This window comes from Rhinatrema bivittatum, chromosome 6, assembly GCF_901001135.1.
Source record: "Rhinatrema bivittatum chromosome 6, aRhiBiv1.1, whole genome shotgun sequence".
Lineage (NCBI taxonomy): Eukaryota > Metazoa > Chordata > Amphibia > Gymnophiona > Rhinatrematidae > Rhinatrema > Rhinatrema bivittatum.
Window position 1 is genome coordinate 353,402,031 of NC_042620.1, and position 26,442 is coordinate 353,428,472.

General features: G+C 45.7%; 1 protein-coding gene across 2 annotated transcripts in view; it reads left to right on the forward strand.

Moving 5' to 3' along the window:
* The first annotated feature begins 217 nt into the window (after positions 1 to 217).
* The window catches only part of MCTS1 (MCTS1 re-initiation and release factor), a 36,522-nt gene continuing 10,297 nt past the window's right edge, over positions 218 to 26,442 (forward strand). Inside the window, exons 1-3 of one of the 2 annotated variants that reach the window (XM_029607856.1) lie at positions 218 to 545; positions 17,392 to 17,544; positions 17,620 to 17,717. In XM_029607856.1, coding sequence (XP_029463716.1) covers positions 535 to 545; positions 17,392 to 17,544; positions 17,620 to 17,717 — 262 coding nt within the window. In that variant the 5' untranslated portion in view covers positions 218 to 534. The remainder of the gene's footprint in view (positions 546 to 17,391; positions 17,545 to 17,619; positions 17,718 to 26,442) is intronic. The other variant, XM_029607855.1, reaches the window with a different exon arrangement.

Sequence of the window (26,442 nt, forward strand, 5' to 3'; positions counted from 1 at the left end):
AGAAACTAATAAGGCGCACGATGAAGGGCAAAAGCGTAGAGGCCGTGGGCTAAAATAACTCTCCCTCTAGGCCTTTGCTTTCTTCTTCCTACTGAGCAGAAACAGTCGCCGCGTGCATCTGCCCTGCCGTTCTCAGTCTCCTCTGATTGGCTGCTGCCGACGAGTCAGCACCACTGCGACTTCAGGTTGCGCTGTCTCGGACAGAGAAAAAAGGCGCCAGCAGCATAGAGGGCCGCTACAGCACTCCGCTGCCCAGTGTCCCAGCCTTAAACTAGTTCAACCTGCCTAAAAATATTTTCCCGCACAACGGGAGGGGAAATAAAAAGCCCCAAGCTGGCAATTCCGCTCACGCCGTGAATTTTTTTTTTTATCCGTCCCGCGCTTCAGTCGCTTTCTGGCGTCACGTTGTCGTGCGACCTGCCGGAAAGCGAGTAGCTTCCGGATGTAGGGAGCTGCGGGGCGGCAGCGATCGGCAGGTTCGTGGTCTCCTCCTGGCGTGCGTACAATAAGAGCTCCTGACGCCGGGCGGCCGCGATGTTTAAGAAGTAGGTGCCGGGCATAGCGTGCAGGCAACGATTGTTTTTACTGCACGCGCGGGGGGGATTTGGAGCACTTTCCTGGTCAGTCCCCCACGAGAACGTGCTGTAACTCGCACCTTCTGGGGAGTTGCTAACCGTTCTAGTGCCAAAGGGTTGTTTGGGTTTTTTTGGGTGTAGGAGGGGGATCAATAGGTTGAAAACTGAATTAAATCACCAAAATGATAAGGGGAATGGAACAACTCCCCTATGAGGAAAGACTAAAGAGGTTAGGACTTTTCAGCTTGGAGAAGAGACGACTGAGGGGGGATATGATATGATATGATAGAGGGGGATATGATAGAGGTGTTTAAAATCATGAGAGGTCTAGAACGGGTAGATGTGAATCGGTTATTTACTCTTTCGGATAGTAGAAAGACTAGGGGGCACTCCATGAAGTTAACATGGGGCACATTTAAAACTAATCGGAGAAAGTTCTTTTTTACTCAACGCACAATTAGACTCTGGAATTTGTTGCCGGAGGATATGGTTAGTGCAGTTAATATAGCTGTGTTTAAAAAAGGATTGGATAAGTTCTTGGAGGAGAAGTCCATTACCTGCTATTAAGTTCACTTAGAGAATAGCCACTGCCATTAGCAATGGTTACATGGAATAGGCTTAGTTTTTGGGTACTTGCCAGGTTCTTATGGCCTGGATTGGCCACTGTTGGAAACAGGATGCTGGGCTTGATGGACCCTTGGTCTGACCCAGTATGGCATTTTCTTATTTATTTATTTATTTATTTACATGTTTTTTGTATACCGACTTTCCTCAAAAAGAAATCAAGACGGTTAACAGAGTCAAAACGTCTATACAGATCTATAAGATCATGATGACACACATATTTCAATCAAATTAACATCAATAATAAAATAAATCACACTATTATAATCTCTCTAAAACACATTTCTAAATCAATTTAAAACACATTTCTAATTGTCAAACTAAATCCTAGACATACTAAATCTAAAAGCATAGAATATTACTAAAAATACATCTAAAATAGATTAAAAAACTTAAAACTTAAAAGAACTGGGATTCTATATAATCATGGGATGAATCTTTGGATGTTAAATAGCTCAACTTGTCTCTACAAAGGCCTGTTCAAACAGCCAAGTTTTTATCAATTTCTTAAATTTCCAGATACAAGTTTCCGTTCTAATATCAACAGGAAGGGAATTCCAAATTTTAGGACCAGCCAAAGATAAAGTCCTATCCCTGACTGAGTTCAAATGTGCCATTTTTGGAGAGGGAACTGTAAGCAAAGCTTTTCCCAGAGATCTTAAGTTTCTAACTGGAGTATGAATCCGGAGAGAGGCATTCAGCCATTCAGAATGATCCCCATATATTGTCTTATGGATAAGAGTCAAACATTTGTAATGAATTCTAGCGTGAATCGGTAGCCAATGGAGTTCTTTCAGAACTGGTGTTATATGATCAAATTTTTTCTTATTAGTCAATAGGCGGGCTGCCGCATTTTGAAGTAACTGTGTTCTTATGTTCTCTCTTCCAGCGCCTCCTAAAGGAAAGTATCCCTGTGGGGATTTTTTTGTTACTTAGAGTTTGTGTGTACTGCCCTTTAAGCCAGTGGGTCAGGCTTCTCTCAAGGACCTGACCCTGAAGACGGTCTTCTTAGTGGCTATTTGCTTAGCGCGTCACGTTTCTGAATTACAGGATCTGTTTTTGCGGATTTCAGCGGACAGAGTGTACTTACATACAGTGCCGTCCTTTCTGCCTAAGGTGGTGTCTGCATTTCATATTAATCAGTCGGGAGAGTTCCCTGGCTTCCCAGACTGGTCCCATGATTCGGCAACAGATAGAGACCTGCGTTTGTTGGATGTGTGTAGGATTCTGTTGTGCTATTTGAAGATCACCAATCCCCTCTGGAAATCAGATCATTTAATTGTTCTGTTTGGTGGTCCTAGGTGAGGGGACAAGGCATCCAAGGCCACTCTGTCTAGGTGGCTGAAGGAGACCATTGCTTCAGCATATATTTGCAACAGCCGCTCTGTTCTGGTCGGCTTGACAGCACATTAGACGCAGGCCTCTTGGGCGGAGTGCCAGCTGGTTTCGCCACAGGAGATATGTAGAGCCGTGGTTTGGTCCTCTCTGCATACCTTCTCCAAGCATTACCACTTGGATGTTAAGGCGCCAGAGAACTCCAATAGTGTGGCTTTGGTATATCCCTCTGGTCTGGACTGATCTGGGTATGTCCAGGAAAGGAAAATTGGTTTCCCGTCGATAGCAGGGCTGAATTAGCCATGCTGTCATGGGAACTGTCCATCAGGGCCCAGGAGGCGGAGCTTAAGAAGCAGAGTGTAGAGTTTCGACACTGTGGCTGCGCGTGTGTTCCCGCGCGGGAAGAATCAGTTCTCCTCAGTCTGTTTTTTTCCGCGCGCAGGAGCGCAGTGGAGCTTTTTTTTTCTCCTCACAACTTTTTTCAAAATGTCTAAAAAACAGTCCGGTTTCAAACCTTGTCCCTGCGGTAAGATCATGTCCGTCACAGACGGACATGATCGCTGCTACCGCTGCTTGGGACCGGACCACGATCAAGATATTTGTAAATTTTGTCGAAGGATGTCCCCGAGAGCAAGGCGTCATTGGGCCTACCGGATGATGGAGCTAAAATTAACTAATCGGCCGTCGACCATCTGCTCCTCCCCCGGTACGGGAGTACGGACGCCTCCTCAAAAGAGAAGATCATCTTCATGGGATCAACAAACCTCCGGGACCGGAGGTAAGCGAAGGAGGGAAGATAACCAGGGATCTGGTTTTCTTAGGCATTCCACTTCCAAGAATCATCGTGGAGCCGAAAAACGCCGCAGCTCGACGGGCCATACTGGGCCGGAGCAGGCGGGAAGACTCCCCTCTAAGACACCGAGTTCATCGAGGCCGGCACATACAACGGTGCAACCGGCGCCGAGGGATCGCGAACCGGCACCGTTGGAGCAAACACGGAGCCATAAACAGCCGGCGCCGTCGGAGCCGAACCCGGGATCGGGCAAGCCGGCGCACTCGGATCCACATCCGGAGCCGAGAAAATCGGCGCCGTCGGACCTGAGGAAACCGGAGCCGAGGAAACCGGAGCCGTTGGAGCCGAGACCAGGGCCGACTAAACCGGCGCCGACTAAACCGGCGCCGTCGGAGCCGATATCGGAGCCGGGACATACAAATCCGGAGCCGATAGTACACGCGCAATCGGCGCCGAAACCGGCGTCGGGAACAAAGCCCTGCAGAAGACGGGAAAGATCACGACATTCCCGAAAATCCTCGGACGATAGCAGTCGCACTCCAGCCAGACCTTCTCGTTCGAGAAAAGATGATGCTGCAGGTAGCGAGACTTCCCAGACAAAAGTCTTGCGCCACAGGTCCTCCTCATCATCCTCCGCACATACCAAGCGGTACAGACGACATTACTCTCCGGATCATACAAGAAGTAGTTCCCTACAATCCTCTTCCTCAAAATCTAGAGGACTATTGACACCGTTAGAGAGACGAACTATTCAAATTACTTCATCGTCCTCCTCTCGTACACCTTCCAGGTCTTCGACTAGACACTCCTCTCGTAGAAGTTTCACTGATACCGAGAGAAGGCGTTCTAAATCATCTCCTCGGACGGACCACTCGGGACCGGAACTCCCACTATCTCCTCACAAGCGACACAAGATGCCGCAACATACCCAAAAGGCATTCTGGGATCTCTCGCATTCCCTAGCGGGATTTTTTGAGACACTGCAGACCTCTTTTGTCTTACCACCAGAAGACAATTCTGCCCCATCAAAACCGGCAGATGCCGCACTAGAAGAGCCGGTTGATCCATTACCAAGGTCTGAGCCAGTGCATACACAGCCGCCGTCCCCGGTTCACTCTCAGATCTCACAGGATGTGTCTTTATCATCGCACTCCTCCCCTTCCTCATCTACTGGATACCCTTCGGACCCACCTGAAAAACCAGCGGAGCCATATTCTCCCCCGGAAGATCTTTCCTACCCCAAATTCGTTGAAAAGATGGGCTCCATTTTGAAGGTGGAAGTGCAAAAGCTGCCGGAACCCAGAGAAGAAACCTTAGGCTTGTTAAAAATATTTGACACACCAGGGGAGCCTACATCTTTGCCCCCCCATAGTATGCTGCACAAGGTACTGCAGAAATCGTGGGAGACGCCCTTCGGGATTTCAGCAGTCTCAAGGAAAACGGACGTAAAGTTTAAGTTACAGAAAACTTCAGAGTACTCCAATACCCAATTGCCACACGACTCTTTAGTCGTAGAGTCAGCTTTACAAAGAGCCAAGAAGGCAAAAACACACGCCTCTAACCCACCGGGTAAAGACAATAAATGCTTGGACGATTTCGCCAAACGAGTTTATCAAAATGCGATGCTAACTTCACGCATTTGTCACCATCAATTCTACATGGTCCAGTACATGTATGAGTGTGTTCAGGCGACAAAAGGGATGTTTCTCACCGCTGGAACCGAAGTTCCTTCCCCTATTCTGGACATGGAAGAATGCTCCCGACATTTGCTGAGAGCAATCTATGAAGGGTTTGAGAATTCCTCAAGAGCATCAGCTACTGCAATAGCAGCGCGCAGACTGGTGTGGTTGAAAGCTAGCTCAATTCGAGATGATCTGCATGATCGACTAGCCAATCTTCCCTGCATGGGAGACAATTTGTTTGGGGACCGTTTCCATGATACCGTAAGCAAATTGAAAGAACAAGCGCTGGCGGTCCAATCGATAACCACGCCAACTCCTTCAAGGAAGTACTATCCAACGTCTCGTCGCCAATCTTTCTCTCGACGGCCTTATAGGAATTACCAGCCTTTCAGAACGCAGCCTTACCCAACATACCAAAGGCAACAAACACAAACTCCTCATCAGCAACAGCGGAGGGGTAAACCGAGGTCACAAAGACAACAACCGCAACAACAGGCAACACCTGCGGTTAAGCCTTCGCAATCTTTTTAAGCATCAGGCCACCACCACCTCCCTCAACAGCACCCCCAGGCAGAATCACAGCCCGCTTTCCTGCCTGGGAATTGATAACAACGGACCAGTGGGTACTCGAAATAGTGAAGAATGGCTATCAGCTTCAGTTCATCAACAATCCCCCAGTTCCGCATCTAGCGCAGCGAGGTTCTCAAACATCTCAACCTCAGCTCACTCAGGAGATCGCGCACCTCTACCAGCAAAGGGCGATCAGATATGTTCCCCCACAGGAATGGAACAAAGGGTTTTACTCCCCCTATTTCCTAATTCCAAAGAAATCGGGAGGCAACCGCCCTATCTTGGATCTCAGGGAATTGAACAAATGGATAGTTCGAGAAAAGTTCAAAATGGTTTCGTTGAAATCCATTCTTCCACTATTGCAACCCAAGGACTGGATGTGCTCCATAGACCTCAAGGAGGCATACACACACATTCCAATCCACAGATCCTCTTGGCGGTACCTCTGTTTTTTACACAACAACCAGCACTACCAATACAAGGTGCTTCCTTTTGGTCTCTCGGCAGCACCCCGAGTTTTCACCAAGTGTATGATAGTGGTGGTGGCCCACCTCAGACTAAAGGTTCTGACAGTCTTTCCCTACCTGGACGATTGGTTACTGGTAGCGTCGGACCCGACATTGCTAATGCATCATCTCAAGATTGCAATCAACTGCCTTCAAACTTTGGGATTACTTATAAATTACCCCAAATCCAACTTACAACCTACTCAGATACTCCACTTCATTGGAGCTCGCCTGGACACTCTTCGCACAAGAGCTTTCCTTCCACAGGACAGACAGATAACAATTCGGTATCTTCTTCAATCACTGAAGACAACAAGACACCCGTCAGCTCGACAGATACTAATAGTCTTGGGACACATGGCAGCAGCGAACTTTATGGTACCAAACACGAAACTGCACATGAGACGGCTTCAATGGGGTCTGAAAAGGCAATGGAAACAACACACACAACCATTGCAGAACCAAGTCACACTCACGATGCAAATGAAGAAAGACATAGAATGGTGGCTCCTAGACCACACCTTGACAAAGGGAGCCCTGTTCAATCCCCCGCCACACAATGCAGTCCTCACAACGGATGCATCTCGGACGGGATGGGGAGCACATTTGGACCTCTTGGAAACTCAGGGTCTATGGATGCCATCGGAACAATGTCTCCAAATCAATCTACTAGAGCTCAGAGCAATACGCAATGCACTGAGAACCTTTCAACAACAGTTAAGAGGACGAAGAGTAATGATTTACACCGACAACCAGGTGGCAATGTTTTATATAAACAAGCAAGGCGGGTCCGGTTCATGGACCCTTTGCAGGGAAACTCTTCAAATCTTTCACCATGCACTCCGGCATTCAATCCATCTTCAAGCAACCTATCTGCCAGGATTAGCGAACGACAGAGCAGACAGATTGAGCCGCATTTCCATCCCCACGAATGGTCACTCAATCCAGACGTGGCTCAACAGATCTTTCAACGCTGGGGGACCCCGACGATAGATCTTTTCGCAACGGAAGAGAACGCCCAACTACCGCAGTTCTGCTCCATTCGTCCCAGCTCATCACGCCTCGCCCAGGATGCATTCCTACTTCCGTGGACAGCAGATCTTCTATATGCCTTTCCACCGATTCCACTAATAACCAAGACGCTGCAGAAATGCATTTTGGACAACAGTCAGCTAATCCTAGTGGCCCCAGCCTGGCCGAGACAACCATGGTACAGCTATCTCTTGCGACTGTCAATAACCGACCCGATACGTCTTCCAGACCGGGCAGACCTTCTCCATCAGAACGGAGGAATGTTAATTCACCCTCTCCACTCCTCGCTTCACCTGACGGCATGGAGATTGAGCGGACATTATTGACAGCACAAGGCATATCATCGGTGGCACAAGTAGTGCTTATTGCATCACGGAAGCCATCCACTAGACGCAACTATTCCTTCAAATGGAGACGATACTCCAACTGGTGTATTCAAAAAGGAATTCCACCCATAGACTGCTCACCAATTCTTCTACTTGACTATCTGCGTGCCCTATATGATGACGGGTTAGCGACCTCCTCCATCAGGGTGCACCTAAGTGCAATTGCAGCTTATCACCGACCAGTAGATAACCATTCCAGTTGCTGTACACCCTTTGTTATCAGATTCATCAAGGGATTATTGCACCTTCGTCCGCCGACAGCAAAACCACCAGTTCCATGGAACCTTATATCGTTCTGAAGCAGCTAATGCTTCCACCCATTCGAACCGATGGAATCTGCACATATTAAATATCTTACCTGGAAGGTAGTATTGTTAGTAGCAATAACATCGGCACGTAGAGTAAGTGAATTACAAGCGCTCGTACATTACGAACCATATCTTCAATTCCATCATCATAAGGTGATCCTACGAACGCACCCTACCTTCCTTCCAAAGTAATTTCGGCATTCCATCTCAATCAATCTATAGAACTACCCATCTTTTTTCCAAAGCCTCATGCAAACGATAGAGAACGCTTGCTACACACATTGGACTGTAAGAGAGCATTGGCTTACTATAAGCGACGAACTCATGCTACGAGCAGAGTCTCCCAATTATTTGTTTCATTCAACCCAAGAGCCCCGGGACTACCCGTGGCCAAAAGAACAATTTCCAGCTGGATCGTTCAATGCATACAGTATTGTCACAACAAGGGAAAATCCCCACTTCAGTCGCTTCCACAAGCGCATCAAGTTCGGGCTATGGCCACATCTATAGCTCATCTTAAGAACGTCAACCCAGTAGACATTGTAAAGCGGCCACATGGTCTTCTCTACATACCTTCACTTCTCATTACTGCATAGACAAGCAGTCAGCAACAGATGCAACACTGGGTCAGGCGATTCTGCATGCGTTGCCTAAATAATAACCGACTACCACACTCCTATAATCACGCAACAAACAAACAACAGCGTGATCGGGAGCTTGGGACTCCCATGACAGCATGGCTAATTCAGCCCTGCTATCGACGGGAAAAAGCAAGTTTGCTTACCGTAAACGGTGTTTCCGTAGATAGCAGGATGAATTAGCCATGCTGACCCTCCCACCTCCCTGGTAGTCGTACTACATTAACTACAGTAAGCTTAATCACAGACTGAGGAGTACTGATTCTTCCCGCGCGGGAACACACGCGCAGCCGCAGAGTGTCGAAACTCTACACTCTGCTTCTTAAGCTCCGCCTCCTGGGCCCTGATGGACAGTTCCCATGACAGCATGGCTAATTCATCCTGCTATCTACGGAAACACCGTTTACGGTAAGCAAACTTGCTTTTCTTACCTGCTAATTTTCGTTCATGTAATACCACAGATCAGTCCAGAGGCCCGCCCAGACGTGGCTGCTGAAAACATTGGCTGACCTTTAGGTGAGCTACTGTGTTGAAGAATTCTGAAGGAAGTACTCTTTATTCCAATACTAACAGAGGCCGGGATAGGGTTTCCAACCTTAAGGGAATCCAACCCTCCTGTTTTTTTGATGTTTGCCTTGTTCGGGGTGAATAAATATTTAAAGTTATTTTCTATGGTTTTTTTGCTTGGGGATCAACCAATACTGAGGAGCTGCAGATGGCACTAGAGTTATATAGCCGTGCCTCGAAGTTTTGTTCATCTGCTGGTGAGAGTGCATAACCCACTGGTCTGGACTGATCTGTGGTATTACAGGAATGAAAATTAGCCGGTAAGAACCAATTTTCTTTTATCATGACCCCTCTGTGTTGTTCCATAATACAACTACACCTTGATTATTGCGTGTAGTTCTGGTCACTCTATCTTAAGAGAGATATAGTGGAGCTAAAGTAACAGGGAAGGGTGACCAAAACAATAAAAGGGATGGAACGACTCATCTGTGAGGAACGGCTAGGTACAATTCAGAGAATGGATAGCCAGTCTGGAATGTCACTGCTGTTTAAGAGGCAGATTTTTACATTTTCTAACAGAAAGGTGTCCATGTATTTATCATAATTTCCCTTTAGGGACCTTGTTATTTCTTTCTCCTGTTTTGGTTATCTATTTTGTATATTCTGGTCCCTTCTGTGACTTCTGTCATCATGCTGCTGTTATTCTATCTGTTAGAAGTAGTTGTAGAAGGAGTTGTTTGGAAGTTCCTAGTGGTTTTTTTTATCTTCTGCATAGCTTAGAACAGTGGTTCTCAACCAGTGTGTCGCCACACTTCCCAGTCCCTCACTGGCCTAGCTGCTCCCCCTGCCCATCGAAATAGGAACTTATCTTCTACTCAAGCTTAAAATACTGATAGTCCGGGTGGAACACAGCAGGAGAGCTGGAGTCAGCGGCACCAGCATGGTCTACTCTTCCCACTCCCTGTTGCCCGGAAGAGAGTGTGGTATGCAGCGGCCACGCATGTGGGAAGAAGAGACCATGCTAGTGCGGGCAGCATCAGTCCGAAGAAGAGAAGAGAGGCACGGCCTAAAGAAAGAGTAGCGTGGAGCACAAGAAGAGCAATGTCAGACCCCACAGCTGATGGGACTTCTTTCTCGAGCCCACGAGGGCTGAAGTGGAGGAGGCTGCAGGTGCCGCTAAGGCTGGAAATGGAAGAAGTTGCTGCTGCTAGTTTGGTGGGGTGGGGGGGGGGGGAGCATGAGTGAGCAAGCATATGTGTTTGAGATGCTGTGTATGTATCGAGAGACAGCATATATGTGAGTGACTGAGAGCCTGTAATTGTGTGTGATTGAAAAACTGTTTGTGTGAAAGAGTATGCATGTGTGTGATTGAGGTCCTTTGTGTGTAAAAGAGAGCATGAATGTAAACGTATGATTGAGAACCTATATCTGTGAGATCATGTGTATGTATGATTAAGAGCCTGTGTTTATAAGTGAGAGAGCATGACTGTGATTGAGAGCCTTTGTGTAAGTGAGAGAGCATGTGTGTAAGTATGTGAATGAGTCTGTGTGTGAGACAGCATGTATGCAAGTGTGTGACTGAAAGCTTGTGTGCATGTGTGAAAACAGACAGCATGTGTGTAAATGTGTGATTAAGAGCCCATATAAGAGAGAGAGAGAAAAAGCATGTGTATATTACATCACTCCCATCCTCAAAATCTTACATGGCTGCCAATACACTTCAGAATTATTCATAAGTCCATCACCATGATCTATAAAGCCATCCATCACCATGCTCCTCTTAACCTACAAATCCCGCTCAGACAACATTCTTCTGCCAGACCCATTAGAGAAGCTTACAGAGGATCACTTCGTGTACCACATACCAAAACCACACAGCACCTAACATTCAGAGACCGGGCCTTTTCCACAGCAGGACCATCGATATGGAACTCCATTCCACCGGATCTTCAACAGGAGCCCTGCCTCCCAACATTCAGAAAAAGGCTTAAGACTTGGTTGTTTTAAACAAGCCTTTCCAGACCCTAACTGAATCACAATCCAACATCATCTTCATTCAGTCACTGCCGATTATTGTAAATAATTACGCCTTGTTCTTTAAATTTTTCTAGCTTCTTCTTCTCCCAGTCTTGAACAGCCTTGTTTTATTGTAACTTCATGGTTTCTTTTCACTCGTTCCATGTTCATGTTCATCCACACCCCTTGTTAATTGTAAACCAGCTTGATGTGATTTTATCATGAATGCTGGTATAGGAAAAACTAAATAAATATATGTTTGTGATTGAGAGCCAATGTGAGGGAGAGAGTTTGTGTGTGACTGAGAGAGAAGAGAAAGTTGCAAGCAAACCATCCCTCCTCCTAATTCAAAACAATTTCAGGGCACTTGGATATCAAACGTTCCCCAGGTATGCAGAGCAAAGCATTTTTTTAATCCTTATTATTTTTCATTATTAGGACTTTGTGTCTGCTATTTTGAAATATTTTATTGGTATCCAGAGATTTTTTATATGAGTTTTTAATTATTAGATATTCCATTCATCAGCTGTTTGAAAATAATCTGTTCTTATTATTATTATGGTTTTACTGCTATTAATTTTATGTTTCTTGATTTGTTTTATGAGGACTGGAGGTTTCTCTTTTTCCTTTGTTACACTGATTTCAGTCTCTCTGGCTTGTTGCGGTTTCCAGTTCAGTTTTTGTCTGCATGCTTCTAGTTATGCTTTATGGTCTCTTTATTCTTTGCTAGGTGAAGGACTGCACATGTGACTGAGATGAGGTATTATGCTGGCTTGGTCTGTTTTCTTAATAGGAGTATTGGCGTTTTAAGGCCTAGTGTAATATTTTTAGTTTTACCTTGTAAGGTAGTTACTGTTTGAGTGCTGGAAATCGGTGCTGTTTTGGTGTGGGATGTTTACTATTTATGCAGTTTCGATTCAGACAGAGTACTTATCTTTCCCTTGTGTCATTCTTAACAATAAAAATAATACTGGACTTTTTATTTCTGCCATGAATTGTAATGAGCAGTGTGTTACATGTGAGTGTGGTCTGTCAGGTGTATCACGATGGGGAAAAAGGTTGAGAACCACTGGCTTAGAAGGTAGAGAATAGGTGCTTTCATTTTCTTTTGTGAAAATGCAACTCCTGTGTTCCACTAATCTCGCCTATAGCTTGCACAGCTCTTCCCTATGTATAGCAGATCATATGGACATTTATGATATAAACTGTAAACACTGAATTGCAAACTGATAAATGTGAAATTCTCTTCGTTTCACAGTCTGTGGACAATGGCCACGCTTAAAAGTGAATCAAAAGATACCGGACTTCTCCGATCACCTAACTACCCTTGTGTGAATAAAACTTAAACTAACTTTTTACGTCTTTTTGTTTTGTTATAAATTATTCACACTTCTACCGACGTTTTTCTACATTATTTCAAAATTGAAGCCATTTTTTTGGCAATTCAATAAATGTTATAAGGAAGGGGTTGTTAGTTTCATATAAACGTACTTGCCCCATGGCAATAAGCTTCTGATTGACATTTATAATCATTAACCGCCAACCTCCTTCCACTATGTGTAAACCAAACTGAAGTGCACAAAATTTGACGACAAATTTTTTTTTAAAGTCTGAAAATTATTTTTTGTAAGTATTTTTTTCAAATATTTTAAAGTGAATGGCATATAAATTTTGGTTTTAACTCAACCTTTACTATGAATGGCTCTGAGTTAAACTTTCCCTGTGTGGCACAAGGCAAACATTGTTGGAAACAAACAGCTTACTGCCCTCCCCAACGTGGCCGCATTTCAAACAAAGTCCTTCCTCGGGGAATGTCCAATTGTCTTCTAATCGGAAAGTCCTTTGCATGAAATAGATTTTCTGTGCCTTTCTTCCCTTGATCCGCCATTCACTGATGTTTACTTGATGACATTGCCATTTATATACATCACCAGAGGCTCCTGAACTAACCAATAAGAAACGAGGATTAAAATAACCAATGTGCTCCCATTAGAATACACAAAATTATCCCTTCACTTGAGATTTATAATACTGATGTTAAATTCAGTTCCTCATTCATGCCCTTCGGTGTTGAGCGTATAAATCCAGAAGGCTTTGTGATAATTCAAACGAGCCTCCATATTGCCTCTCCGAGATGACTTCTGTATTTGTTCAATAATGGTCCATTTTAAATCTGTAAAACTGTGTCCCACCTCCACTAGATGTTGTACCATTGGTGCTGTTATTTTACCCGTGTTGAACTGAGATTTATGTTCTACATAAATCTCAGTTCAACACTGAGATTGTGCGCCACACACAAAGTTTGGAACATTGACAAAGTATGGCATATATAACAGTTGAAAGACAGTTGGTATAAGTTTTTCTAACAACTCTGTATCCCATAGTGGGCTCTTGCCTGTAATAGTGTATTGACACCACTTACATTGTCCACATTCAAAATGTCCCTGTTGACTGTTGGGAGTGATCGTTTCCTGCAATTGTGCATGAACCACTTTATCCTGGATGTTGAGACCTCTTGTAGTGGCAATCAGTGGAGGTTCTTTATGAAAATATATTTATTAACACAGCAGACATAATACATAGCAAACAAAACAGTACAAGTTTTTTTTTGTTTATCTCTTAACTCCCCCCGAATACATCCAAAATGCTGTAACGTTCAAAAACTTGCAACTGGTTGGGGCTGGCGTAGTCTGATGCGCCAGTTCCTTTTTAACACACATGAACGTACTCCCGGTCTCACCTGTCCCTATAAGTAAAACATAGCCAGACAAAGCTCTTTATAAGGTGTTTAGGATCAAACTTCTAGCCTTGTGAGAGAAAGTATTTAAGTAAGGTTCCCACACGTTCAAGAAATGGGACCAAGCTTTAGGTGAAGAACGTGCAGCTAAAGATTCCATATACATCATCTCATGCACTGCATTCCGCCACTGCCAAAAAGACAGGGGACCCGTGGCTTTCCATCCCAGTAATATGGATCGTTTCCCCTGCGCCAGTAATTTCTTTGTCAAATTTCTCTATTTGTAAGAATATATGTAGGGCGACCCAAATTAAATAATACTTCGGGGCTCAAAGGGGAGGGTACAATGTAACAACGAGTTAATGTAACCTTGCGCTCTTTGCCAGAAAGGGAGGATAACAGAGTAAAACCAAAAGGAATGAGTAATGGTTCCTTTATCTAATTTGCACCTTTGACAGGTAGGGACATCAGTTAGCTGAGCCATGTATGCCCACTGCCTGAGAAATAAACGCTCGATGTAGAAATTTATATTGCATCTCGCGGAGATAGCGGTTCTATATTCAAAAATCTACCACACAAGGCAATATAATATAAATGTGAATCAAAAGATACCGGACTTCTTCGATCACCTAACTACCCCTGTGTAAATAAAAATTTTAACTTTTTCGTCTTTTTGTTTTGTTGTAGTTTTATTCACACAGGGTTAGTTAGGTGATCGGAGAAGTCCGGTATCTTTTGGTGGACATTTGAATATAGGTTGGTCACACTTAAAAGTGGCCATTCAAAGGAAGCATGGCGCTATTTAACTCCAACACTCTGAAATAAAAAACTACCATATCGTGCATATTTCAGGCCCTGGAAAAAGCTATACATACCATGTATGCCACAAACCTCCCACCATTTGTGAATTATCCTGCATAATCTGGAGGAATATAGAGAAAATGTTACACATCCACAAGTGTGTAAACATTTCATTCTTGAATTTGCTATGACTAATCTGATAAGAGTCCTATGTTCTGATAGAGAATCTCTTAAAATCCCATTCCACAATCGTCTGGATAACCTTGATTCATAAATCTTTATTGTAATTCCTTAGCTCTCAGTTTATATTCTAGTGTTGTAGAACATAATTTTCACTGATGAAAAAGTTGATTGAGAGATTACATTTGAATGTAGTATCATGGACACTGTAAAAATGTATTTTTTCTTAGTGTGTAGCCAGATAGACTCAGGACCAATGGGTTATGTGCTCCCCTGCTAGCAGATGGAGACTGAATCAGATTTCAAAGCAGTCATCACCCTAGGTATACCCCTGCAGTGACCTCAGCCATTCAGTATCTCTCCGTCTCTTAGCAGATGTGGATTATCTCCCCCCTATCGGGAACACAATACTCCTTAGAATAGGAATATTTACATCTAAATGGAGAAATATTAAGTCCCACTCTCCTGCGGTGATACCTAATGGTCCCTCCCCGTTGAGAATTCCTGAGTCGATTTCCGAGATCCCTCAGAGGTGAGCCTTGGTCCGGTAGCTGGTTCCTGGCGTGGACTTCCTGTTGAAGCAGTGGAAAGGCAGCAGGTGCAGGAAGCCGAGCGTGTCAGTGACAGCCTATGCCCTCTCCCCCCTGCAGCTGGAAGACCATCTTTGAACTCAGCTGGTAAGCGCTGAGCTCAGGTAAGCAAGGAAGAACTCGTCCGATGCACAGACGAGGAAGGGCTTCAGTAAATCTTTCCTCCAGTCTCCTTGCTCGGCGAGCCGTACTGGTGACGTTCCCAAGCCCGCCACAGCAAGGGAAGGGGGTTTTCGAGTGGGTTGAGCAGCTTCCCCCCCCCCCCCCCCCCCCCCCCCGATGGGCTAGGCCCTGCTTCAGGTTCGGTAGGCACTCCATGTGGTAGGCACCAACTTCCCCACCATCCGTCAGTATGCGCGCTACAGGCAATATGCTCTGCTCTTCACATCTCTGAACTACAGGCTCTTGACATGTCGGGAGCAGTTCCTTCAGCTGACTCCAAGAATGTTGCAGCTTCGCACCATCCCTTTTCTTTTACCAAAGATAGTCTCAGAGTTCCACCTGAACCAGACCATTTCCTTACCATCCCTAGATAGATGCAAGGACTCAGAAGACTACCGTCTCCTACGCCACTTAAATGTCGGCAGGCTGTTGATTTGGTACCTAGAACATACTCAACCGGTGCACAAGACGGACCGCCTATTTGTCCTTCACAGCGGAAAGAAACAAGGCGAAGTAGCTTTGCAAGCTACCATAGCCCTCTGGTTCATGGAAGTGATCATGGGAGCCTACGTAGGGGTAGGGAAGCCTCTACCCCTTTAGATGAAAGCTCACTCCACTAGGGCCCAGGCGGTATCCGGGGTGGAAGCTAAGCTACTGTCTCCCAGCGACATTTGCCGAGCAGCGTTGTGGTCTTCCTTGCACACCTTCTCCAGGTTCTACCGCTTGGATGTCCAAGCCCGAGAGGATGCAGCCTTTACAAGCACGGTGCTAACTGGACCACAGGCAGCCTCCCGCCCCATCCGAGAGTAGCTTTTGTACATCCCATTGGTCCTGAGTCCATCTGGCTACACGCTAGGAAATGGAGAAATTACTTACCTGATAATTTTGTTTTCCTTAGTGTAGACAGATGGACTCAGCATCCCATCCACCGCTGCCCACAAATAGTGCCAAGAAAGCACACATGAACCTCGTCCCCAAAGGATTACGGGTAACCCATCTCCCTATCCCTGGATCAGGGGTTCTATGAGTTGGCCGGGATTCAGCACTTATGTCTAAGTGTGGCTATGCTCTCCGGCCTTCAGGTTTTTTAATCAAGTCTTAATCGAGTTTCCCAATGCTTAGTCCACAGTGGGTTTTGAAGAGAATATTGAATGGCTGAGGGGTATACCTAGGGTGACATCAGCTTTGAAATCTGACTCGTCTCCATCTGCTAGCAGGGAAGCACATAACTCATTGGTCCTGAGTCCATCTGTCTACACTAAGAAAAATGAAATTATCAGGTACGTAGTTTCTCCATTATAATATAATAAAGTATGTTGCTCTGTCTCCTTTCTATGATTGTCAAAAGTAGGCTAGATCAGATATGGGAGTTTTGTACAACATGAACTAAGCGGGCATCTTGTCAAGAGATTTGGGATGTTGCATAATATGAACCAACCAGGTCCTTTTTAAAGCTTGTGTGTACATAAGAACATAAGATATGCCATCCTGGGTCAGACCAAGGGTCCATCAAGCTCAGTATCCTGTTTCCAACAGGCCAAACCAAGTCACAAGTACCTGGCAAGTACCCAAACATTAGATAAATCACAAGCTACTGTTGCTTATTAATTACCGTCATAGCAGTTTATGGATGTATCCTCTAGGAACTTATCCAAACTTTTTCTTTAAACCCAGTTACACCAACTGCTGTAACCACATCTGTGAACATTACATCCCTTCTGCATATAAAAAACTATTTTAAAAAACTGTTAGTAGTGACATGGTGGTTGTTTTGGATCACTGCCGGTATATCTAAGCACTGCTTTTAATATACTAAATTTGGATTTATTTTTTTTTTGCATTTATTGATAGATGTACCGGGGAGTGACCATTATTTTGTTTAGCTTTTGCTGCTGGGGGTTATCTGTTCTTTCTATTGCTGGTTGCAGAAATTGTGATTTACATTGCAGATTTGATGAAAAAGAAAATGTATCCAACTGCATCCAGTTGAAAACCTCAGTCATTAAAGGCATTAAAAACCAACTGTTAGACCAGTTTCCAGGGATCGAACCATGGCTTAACCAAATCATGCCAAAGAAGGACCCTGTCAAAATAGTCAGATGGTAAGTTTATTTCCTCTCTGTTGTGTGCCTCTTGTTAGAGATTAGATAGTAACGCATATCCTCTCTGTTTTGCAGCCATGAACATATAGAAATCCTAACTGTAAATGGAGAGCTGCTGTTTTTTAGACAAAGAGAAGGACCGTTTTATCCAACACTGAGATTACTACACAAATGTAAGTTTGGGGGGGATTAAAGGAGTAGTTAGGAAATAACATCCTCCTTCTCCAGAGAATAACCCGCAATCAGATCACGTCGAACTGAACTTGCTTAGTGCTGCTTACCTGATTTAAAACCTAGGTGCTGGGGTCCTGGGCAAAAGCATTAGACTGACTTTGGTTCATCTACACCTTAGTGCCCATAGCTCGGCGCCCGTTTACACAGTCACTGCATGGCAAATGATTTTTACATTTCCTTGAGACACATCATTTTTTCCAGTTTAGAAAACCATGAAAGAAGAGGAGGCAGAGAAATATGCTAGAGCATGTAATCTAAAACAGAAAAAGAATATGATAGCAAAGGAGGACTGTGCGGTCCATCTGGTCTGGCCCAACTTTATTCCTTTCGCAGTGCCACAGACACTGGGTTTTTTTTTTTCCTTCACTTCTTCAAAACTAAGGATCCTCTGTGCTTGTCTGTTTTTTTTGTTTTTTCTTGAATTCTGGTACTGTTGTCGTCTCCTCTTGGCAGTTCTGTGAAGAAATTAGATTCCCTATACATACCAGGATCAGTCCAGACCGCTGGATTATGCCTCCCTTCCAGCAGATGGAGTCAGAGAAAAGTTGAAAAGCACCCCGAGATAACCCGATGTGCCACCTGCGATCCTTCAGTATTTCTCTGACTCCAGCAGATGAAAGATGGCATAACCTGTGGTCCTGATCCTTTGCAAAATTCTTTATTGATTGATTAATAAGTGAAGGGGGTATCCTAACCTTAGTACCTTTGACTATATCAACTTGTAGTAAGTAGTTTAAAAAAAAAAAGGGAAGACTGAGATAACTTTGTAATAGCAGGCAAGGCTGGGCTCCTGCCCTTGGCCTTAATACCCGGAGAATATTGACACAGCCCCCGGTGAGTTGGGGGGAGGATTTACAGGTGGGCCGGTCCCTCCCCCCATACAGTGCCAGAAACGTCTTAATTCCTCTGGTGGGAGCTACAAATTGTATATTAAGCCTAGGGACATACATTCCCGTGGTTGAGTAGCTCTGAAAAAGAAAAAATAAATATATAAATAAAAGACAAAGGATAAGCCTGTTAAACAGAGCGAGCCTGCTGAAATCTCCTGGGGCTCCGGAGGGGGTGAATTGCTTCACTTATGTGATTTCGCGCGGCTTAGGCCGTAGTCAGACAGTTCACAAGGAGAGGCCTGCCCTGTTCCCGACAAGCGCGGGAACGGCGGACATTTTGCCCATTTCGGGCCCCGATGTTGCGCAGGGCTCAGATGCTCAGGGGGAGGGATTTCCCACTGATTTCTCTATCTACTTTAAGCCCCCAAAGGCCTCGTGATTTGGGACATGATTCTTCTCCTCCTCCTGCCATGCCTCGGGGGGGGGGCCTTAAAGAGACAGCACCCATTTTCTTCTCAGTTTATTTTACTGCTTCACAAAGATTATATGGAGGCTGAGGCAGACTTGGATGGGCAATATTCTTCTCCTGCTATCCCCATGCCTGCGGAGGATCAAGGGGCTCCTAAGACCCGGCCTACCCGTCCCGCTCCTGATGCTGAGCTACCGGCGCCTTGCACTCCTCTGGGGTCTGTGCTTCCAGACCCCTCCCCAGTGGATATGAGCGATGATGTTGACAATGCCGCTCTGGTCGAGGGGAATGATTCACTGGTGCTCCGGTTATTTCTTGAGGAGGAGCTAGACCCTTTGATTCCTCATGTTCTACAGGAACTAGATATTCAGGCTCCGCAGCCGGTGACTGATCCTTCTTCAGGGGATCCTGTTTTGTCCTGCGGGCCCCTCCTAGAACTTTTCCTTTCCACCTGATGCTTTTACAGCTTATGACCCGTGAATGGGATGCGCTTGAAGCCACCCTAAGGGTTAGTAGGACCATGGAAAAACTTTACCTGCTGCTGGACAAGTTCTTGGATCTCAAGATCCCTAAGGTGGATGCGGCCATTGCCAAGTGCACCACGGTTCCGGTAACGGGAGGAGCAGCTCTCAAGGACCTCCAGGATAGAAAGCTGGGGGTTCTACTCAAGCGGATATTTGAAGTTTCGGTTCTCTGAGTTAGGACGGCCGTCTGTAGTAGTAGTCTCATGCAGAGAGCTACCTTTAGATGGGTTCAGCAATTACAACTCAAGAGCTCCCTCCGGCGGAGGCAGAACCGGCCAACCGCATGGAAGCTGCGGTTGCTTATACAGCAGACGCTTTGTACAACCTTCTTGGTACTTCTGCACGCACAATGTCCTTGGCAGTTTCGGAAAGGAGGCTTCTTTGGCTCTGCAATTGGTCGGCTGATGTCTCAGCTGGGCGCTTTTCCGTTTAGAGGAAAGCTATTATTTGGAGATGATCTAGAAAACTGGTTTACAAGCTCCCGGAGGACAAGCCCAGGCCATCTCGCCCTTTTGGTACGACCTGGGGTCGTTTTTGGGGTCAGCACAGTTTTCGTACGGGTAGGGGCTCATCTTTTGCCCCTCAGCAGTCATCGGCAAGGTCTCAGGCTTGGGCTCATTCCTTCCATGGTAGACGGCCTCAGTGCGACGGATCCTCCCAAGGATTTTCCTCCAACAAGGCTTCCCAATGAAGGTGCGCCAGCCCATTCCTCCATTCCCGAGATCGGGTGTCGTCTCTCCCTGTTTCGTGAGGAATGGGTCAAGATTACTTCGGACCAGTGGGTTCTAGATATCATAGAACACGGTTACGCTTTGGATTTTGCTCGCCCACTTCGGGATCTGTTCCTGGTGTTTCCTTGCGGGTCTCAGGCAAAGCAACCGGTCATATTCCAAACCTTGTCTTGGCTCAAGGCTCTGGGAGCGGTTGTCCCGGTGCCACCGAATGAATGTCAGACTGGCAGGTACTCCATTTATTTCATAGTCCCCAAGAAGGAGGGCTCCTTCTGGCCGATATTGGACTTAAAAAAGGTCAACAGAGCACTACGAGTCCCTCGTTTTCAAATGGAAAAGTTGAGGTCCATCATCTCAGCCATCCACAAAGACGAATTTTTGGCTTCTTTGGATCTGACGGAGGCTTACCTTCACATAGGAATCCAAGAGCATCATTGAAGGTTTCTGCGGTTCATGGTCTTGGGCAAGCATTACCAGTTTTGTGCGTTGCCGTTCGGTTTAGCGACAGCTCCCCGCATCTTCACCAAGGTGATGGTGGTAGTGACAGCATGTCTGCGGCGGGAGGGGATCTTAGTTCATCCCTATCTGGACGACTGGCTCATTTGGGTGAAATCGGAAGAGCTCTGCAAGGTGGCGGTGCAGTCATTTTGCGTCGCCTCCATTCGCTTGGATGGGTTGTCAATTTCTCCAAGAGCCATTTGGTACCGTCCCAGGTGTTGGAATTTTCTGGGAGCACAGTTCGATACATCTGTGGGCAAGGTTTTCCTGCCTCGGGAGAGGATGGACAAACTAATGTCTCAGGTTCGACGTCTTTTGGCCCTTCCGTTGCCCAAGGTATGGGACTATTTGCAAGTTCTTGGTTCTATGGCGTCTACTCTGGAGTTGGTTCCCTGGGCATTTGCTCATAGGAGGCCTTTGCAGAGGTGTTGCTTTCCCGTTGGGACCCCAAGTCCGAGGAGTTCCACTTGCCCTTGCCCCTTCTGGATCCAGCCAGGGCCAGTCTAGAATGGTGGTTGATCCCCGATCACTTATAGCAGGTAATGAATCTAGAGAATCCACAGTAGATGATCGTGACAATGGATGCCAGCCTTTCCGGTCTGTCAGTCACAATCAGCACAAGGTCAATGGACAGCACAGGAGTCCAAGTGGTCCATAAATCGGTTGGAGACCAGGGTGGTTCGTCTAGCTTTGCGCTTTCTCCCGCTAATCCAGCATCATTCGGTAAGGATCCTATCCGACAAATCGACAACTGTAGCTTACATAAATCGTCAAGGGGAAACAAAGAGTCGGCCAGTGGCCGCAGAGGCGGACAAGTTGATGGTCTGGGCGGAACACAATCTGCTCTGGTTGGTGGTGTCACACATAGCCGGAGTGGACAACGTCCAGGCAGATTTTCTCAGTCGACAAAGGCTAGATCCCGTCAAATGGGAACAGTCCGAGGAGGCGATGCGGCTCTTGACTCGCCAGTGGGGAGTTCCCCAGCTGGATTTGATGGCGACTCGGGTGAATGTGAAAGCGGCTCGTTTCTTCAGTCGCAGAAGGGAGCACAGATCGGAAGGGGTGGATGCCCTGGTCCTTCCATGGTCTCACGATGTGCTCCTCTGTGTTTCCTCCTTGGCCATTGGTGGGGAAGGTCTTAAGGCGAATAGAGCCCCACCGGGGCCGGTTATTCTCGTAGCTCCGCAGTGGCCGCGGAGGCCGTGGTTCGCAGATCTGATTAACTTGGTGGTAGGCGGTCCCTTGCGTCTCTTGTCACCTACCGAATTTACTCTGACAGGGTCCAGTATTTTTCGATCAGGTGGCTCGCTTTTGTCTAGCGGCTTGGCTTATGAGAGGAGACAGTTGAGAAAGTAGGGCTATCCGGATGCGGTGATTACCACTCTAATCAAGTTTACTTGGGGAATAGCCACTGCTATTAATTGCATCAGTAGCATGGGATCTTCTTAGTGTGTGGGTAATTGCCAGGTTCTTGTGGCCTGGTTTGGCCTCTGTTGGAAACAGGATGCTGGGCTTGATGGACCCTTGGTCTGACCCAACATGGCAATTTCTTATGTTCTTACTATGCGCATGAAAGACCTCTACTTTTCTCACCTACGTTTGGGTGGGGAAGGTTTTTGATTCCTGGTGCGGTGGGTTGAGGGTGTCCCCCGCGCCAGGCCACTATTGTGCACATTCTCGCGTTTTTGCAGGAAGGCTTAAAGAAAGGACTGGCGTTTAGCTCGCTCTGGGTTCAGGAAGTGGCGTTAGGCTGTTTAAGAGATAAAGTTGATGGTACATCCATTGCAGGACATCCAGATGTGCGTGTTTTTTGAATGGAGCCAAACATTTACACCCGCTGATGCGTGCAGTGTGTCCTTCGTGGAGTTTAAATTTGGTTCTCCTTGGGCTCTGCGGTCCTCCCTTTGAGCCTATCAAGCGGGCTAAGTTGAAAGATTTAACGCTTAAGACTGTGTTCCTCGTGGCTATCTGTTTGGCCAGACGAATATCGGAGATTCATGAGTTGTCCTGCAGAGAACCGTTCTTGCGAATCTCGGTCTCTGGGATTTCGCTTTGGACGGTGCCTTCTTTTCTGCTGAAGGTTTTATCGGTGTTTCACGTAAATCAGTCAGTTGAGTTACCAGCTTTTCCAGATTTGGATAGGAATTCTCCTCAGGCGCAGGATTTGAGGAGACTGGACGTCCGCAGGATACATCTGTGGTACTCGGAAGTGACTGATGCTTTTCGATTGTCAGATCATCTTTTTGTCTTATGGAGCGGTCCTAAGAAAGGGTGCAAGGCTTCAAAGACTACTATTGCCCGATGGTTGAAGGACACTATTGCTTCGGCATACATATGTCACTGTGGCAAGTGCCAGATGGTCTTAAGGCTCATCTGATCAGATCTCAAGCGGCATCTTGGGCAGAGAGCCAATGTGTTTCGCCACAAGAGATTTGCAGGGCAGCTACTTGGCAATCTTTGCACACGTTTGCTAAGCATTACCGTTTGGATGTCCAGACTCCAGATGTTGATTCTTTTGGCAGCAGTGTGCTTCGAGCGGGAATCTCCGGGTCCCACCCTATTTAGGGCAGCTTGGGTACATCCCAGCGGTCTGAACTGATCCTGGTACGTAGAGGGAAAGGAAAATTGGTTCTTACCTGCTAATTTTCGTTCCTGTAGTACCAAGGATCAGTCCAGACACCCACCCAGGGGTATAGTGTTCAGGAGAGTCCGCTTGGTTGGTTTTGTTTTTTCTCTCTGCAGTTTTTAGACAAATCTGAAGATTTTCAAGCAAGCTTTATCCATGGAAGCATTTCAATCCGTTCAGCTAAATTCTCTTGATCTAGTCATTGATTGTTTAAATTTACTTCATTCTGCTTTGATATTGATTATACTGAAGGATCGCAGGTGGCACACTGGGTTATCTGGGGGTGCTTTTCAGCTTTTCTTTGACTCCATCTGCTGGAAGGGAAGCATAACCCAGCGGTCTGGACCGATCCTTGGTACTACAGGAATGAAAATTAGCAGGTAAGAACCAATTTTCCTTTACTCCTGATTCTAACCCCTTGAGCCTGATATCATTGCTTTTTTTTGGTATAATTAACCTTCCAAGTTGTGCTGCCTTATTAAAGGTAGGTATGACTGAATTATTAAGGAAGCTTTCCTTTTTTGCTTCATTCACTGTCTAACATTGTTAGAACTTTTTAATTTTAGGGTTTATGAGGGTCTAATTTTGATGTTGTTCAGTACCATCTCTGGTTATATTAAATTTCCAGCCTAGTAGCAAGATATGACAGATTTTTTTTCTCAGAGGATTATATAAAGTTTTATTTTCTGCTTTCTTCTGTGGGAAGTCTCTTATTTCAGTTAGCTTTGCACAGAACAGGAGGAATTGCATTTCTGGGATATATATATATTTTTTTTCTTTGGACCAGGCAGCTTCCTCCTATTCTTTTTGTGCCTCCAGCTCAATAGGAAGCAGAGCTGGGATCTGACGTTGTGAAGCTTTATTCACAACTACCTGGAGATTGTTTTTTCCCCTCTCAACTTCACTTTAGTCTGTCTTTGCAGCAGGAGTCCTTGAAGACTATAAGACCCATTTTCCCTTCTTGCAATGCTGCAGACTCTACTTGACCTCTATTTCTACCCTTGCTTCCCCCGCCCCCAAGGACCTAGCCATGCTTCGTTGAATTTTGCTACTGTTTTCTCATCCACTTAGGCAAATGCACTGAAATGCTTCTATCTGTAAAGAAATATGTGTTTATGCTTCTCATCTTCTGATGTACAATTGTTTTCTGTGCTTTTGTCACTGAAAGAAGATCAAGAACCACTCGCAGGACAAGAATGTAAGTTGCAGTAGGCCCCTTGTCAAATTTTCTTTGGATCTAGGAACTAGTGGCTAAGAGCTCTTTCATCCTTCTCATTGTCCCCACATAAATGAAAGAGGTGGTTGGATGGGGAGAGGTTGAGAGAGCCGTCAGCCACTGGTTCTCCCTCTCACGTCTGCCACAGCATCTTTAGGTCCTGATGTCCTAAGGCTGTCTTCCCACTCTGTGGCCATGGGGAAGAAAGCTTATTAAATTGTTCCACACCCCAAGTGTGCTGTCAGCAGCTTGCCCAGGTCCTCATCCAGTCTCCCTTTCTCTCCTTCCACTCTGTTTCTAGCCTCTCTGTTATTCCAGCTTTATCCCCCCCCCCTTTCAGGCAGTCACAACACCAGCAAGCCAGTTACAGCCAACTCCCAGTCAGCTGCTGCCGCCGGAGCCCCTGTCCCCTTCTGGTCATTACCATGCAGTATTCTAAGAGTTGCATGGTACCCAAATGCCTGTGCTGGTCATGCGAGTTTGTGAGACCAGTTCTGGAGTTCAGGCACCACATGGTGAGAATCGTGCAGCGCTGTCTGGAAGAGGGACAGCATTAAAGGCATTTTGCGGCGGTAGCCAAAGGAGGAGCAGGGTGTGAAAATCTTGGGCGCCATGGCAACCTAGCACCTGGGTTTCATCGAACCCTGATTTTATTTATTTTTTTAAATACCCAAGAGGATTCAGCAGAGCCAAGCACAGTGGATGAATGGAGCAGCCCCTAGTGGAGGTGCTGGAGGCACGACTGAATTGGAATTCAAGAAAACTGTATGGGATAAACACAGAAGTTTCTAAGCAGTCGGGAAGTGGGGATAAAGACAGAAACCAAGTAAGGTCTGCAGTAGTGCAGTAAGAAAGAAAAATGTGCAGGGCAGATGGGCCTGTGATCATTTAGCACCATAATCTTTTTCTATAGTGACCTCCAGTGTTCATAATGACCGTGTACTTGCATATACTAAGATATGCCATTCCCAAAAAGTCTTTAGAGCCTCATATTCTGACAAATTCAAAAAGGAATTCATGTGAGCATTTCAGAAAGCCTGGTATCCTTCTTCCGAATAAGAACACTAAAGATGGGACTTTCCCTATAGGAAGCAAAGCAGGAAATGGAGTCATTTGGCGACTGCATGCTTTAACCAATGGCAAGGCATCTTTTAAAAAAAAATGTCGTGTGTCAACCAATGGCTTTAGAAATGTTCAGGGACATCACAGGGAGGTCAGAGGCACATTGAGATTTCAACCACACTGACCTGGTCCCCAGTAGAGAATATTTAGAAGGTTAGTGTCAGAATTCAAGAAAGCGAGGGACAAGCACAGGCGATCTCCAAGTTTGGGGGGGGGGAGATGGGCAGACTGCATGGGCCTCTCTGCTTCTTTATCTGCCGTCGTGTTCTGTGCTTCTAAGAGTTTGGGGGCATCGAGGGGACATGAAAAGTATGAGCGAGGCACTGGATGCTCTGCTATCTGTGGAATGAAATTGGATGAATGGTTCCATAGTTATTAGTAGCTATGCTAAGAATGACAATGAAGTAAGTCTTGTTCTGGTAATATGTTTTGTTCCATTATACTTGAATGTCTCATAATTAATGTGTCATTCATGACATTTTGATTTTGTATATTTTCCTGCTAGTGAATAAAATGAATGAGATTTAAATGATGATAAAGTGTGTAAAGTAGGCACAGCATCTGTTGTTAGCACAACATAAGATTTTGCAATAATTTCACGTTCATTGCAACTTTTGGTCCTTTTGGTTGTATTAATAGAATCAAAGT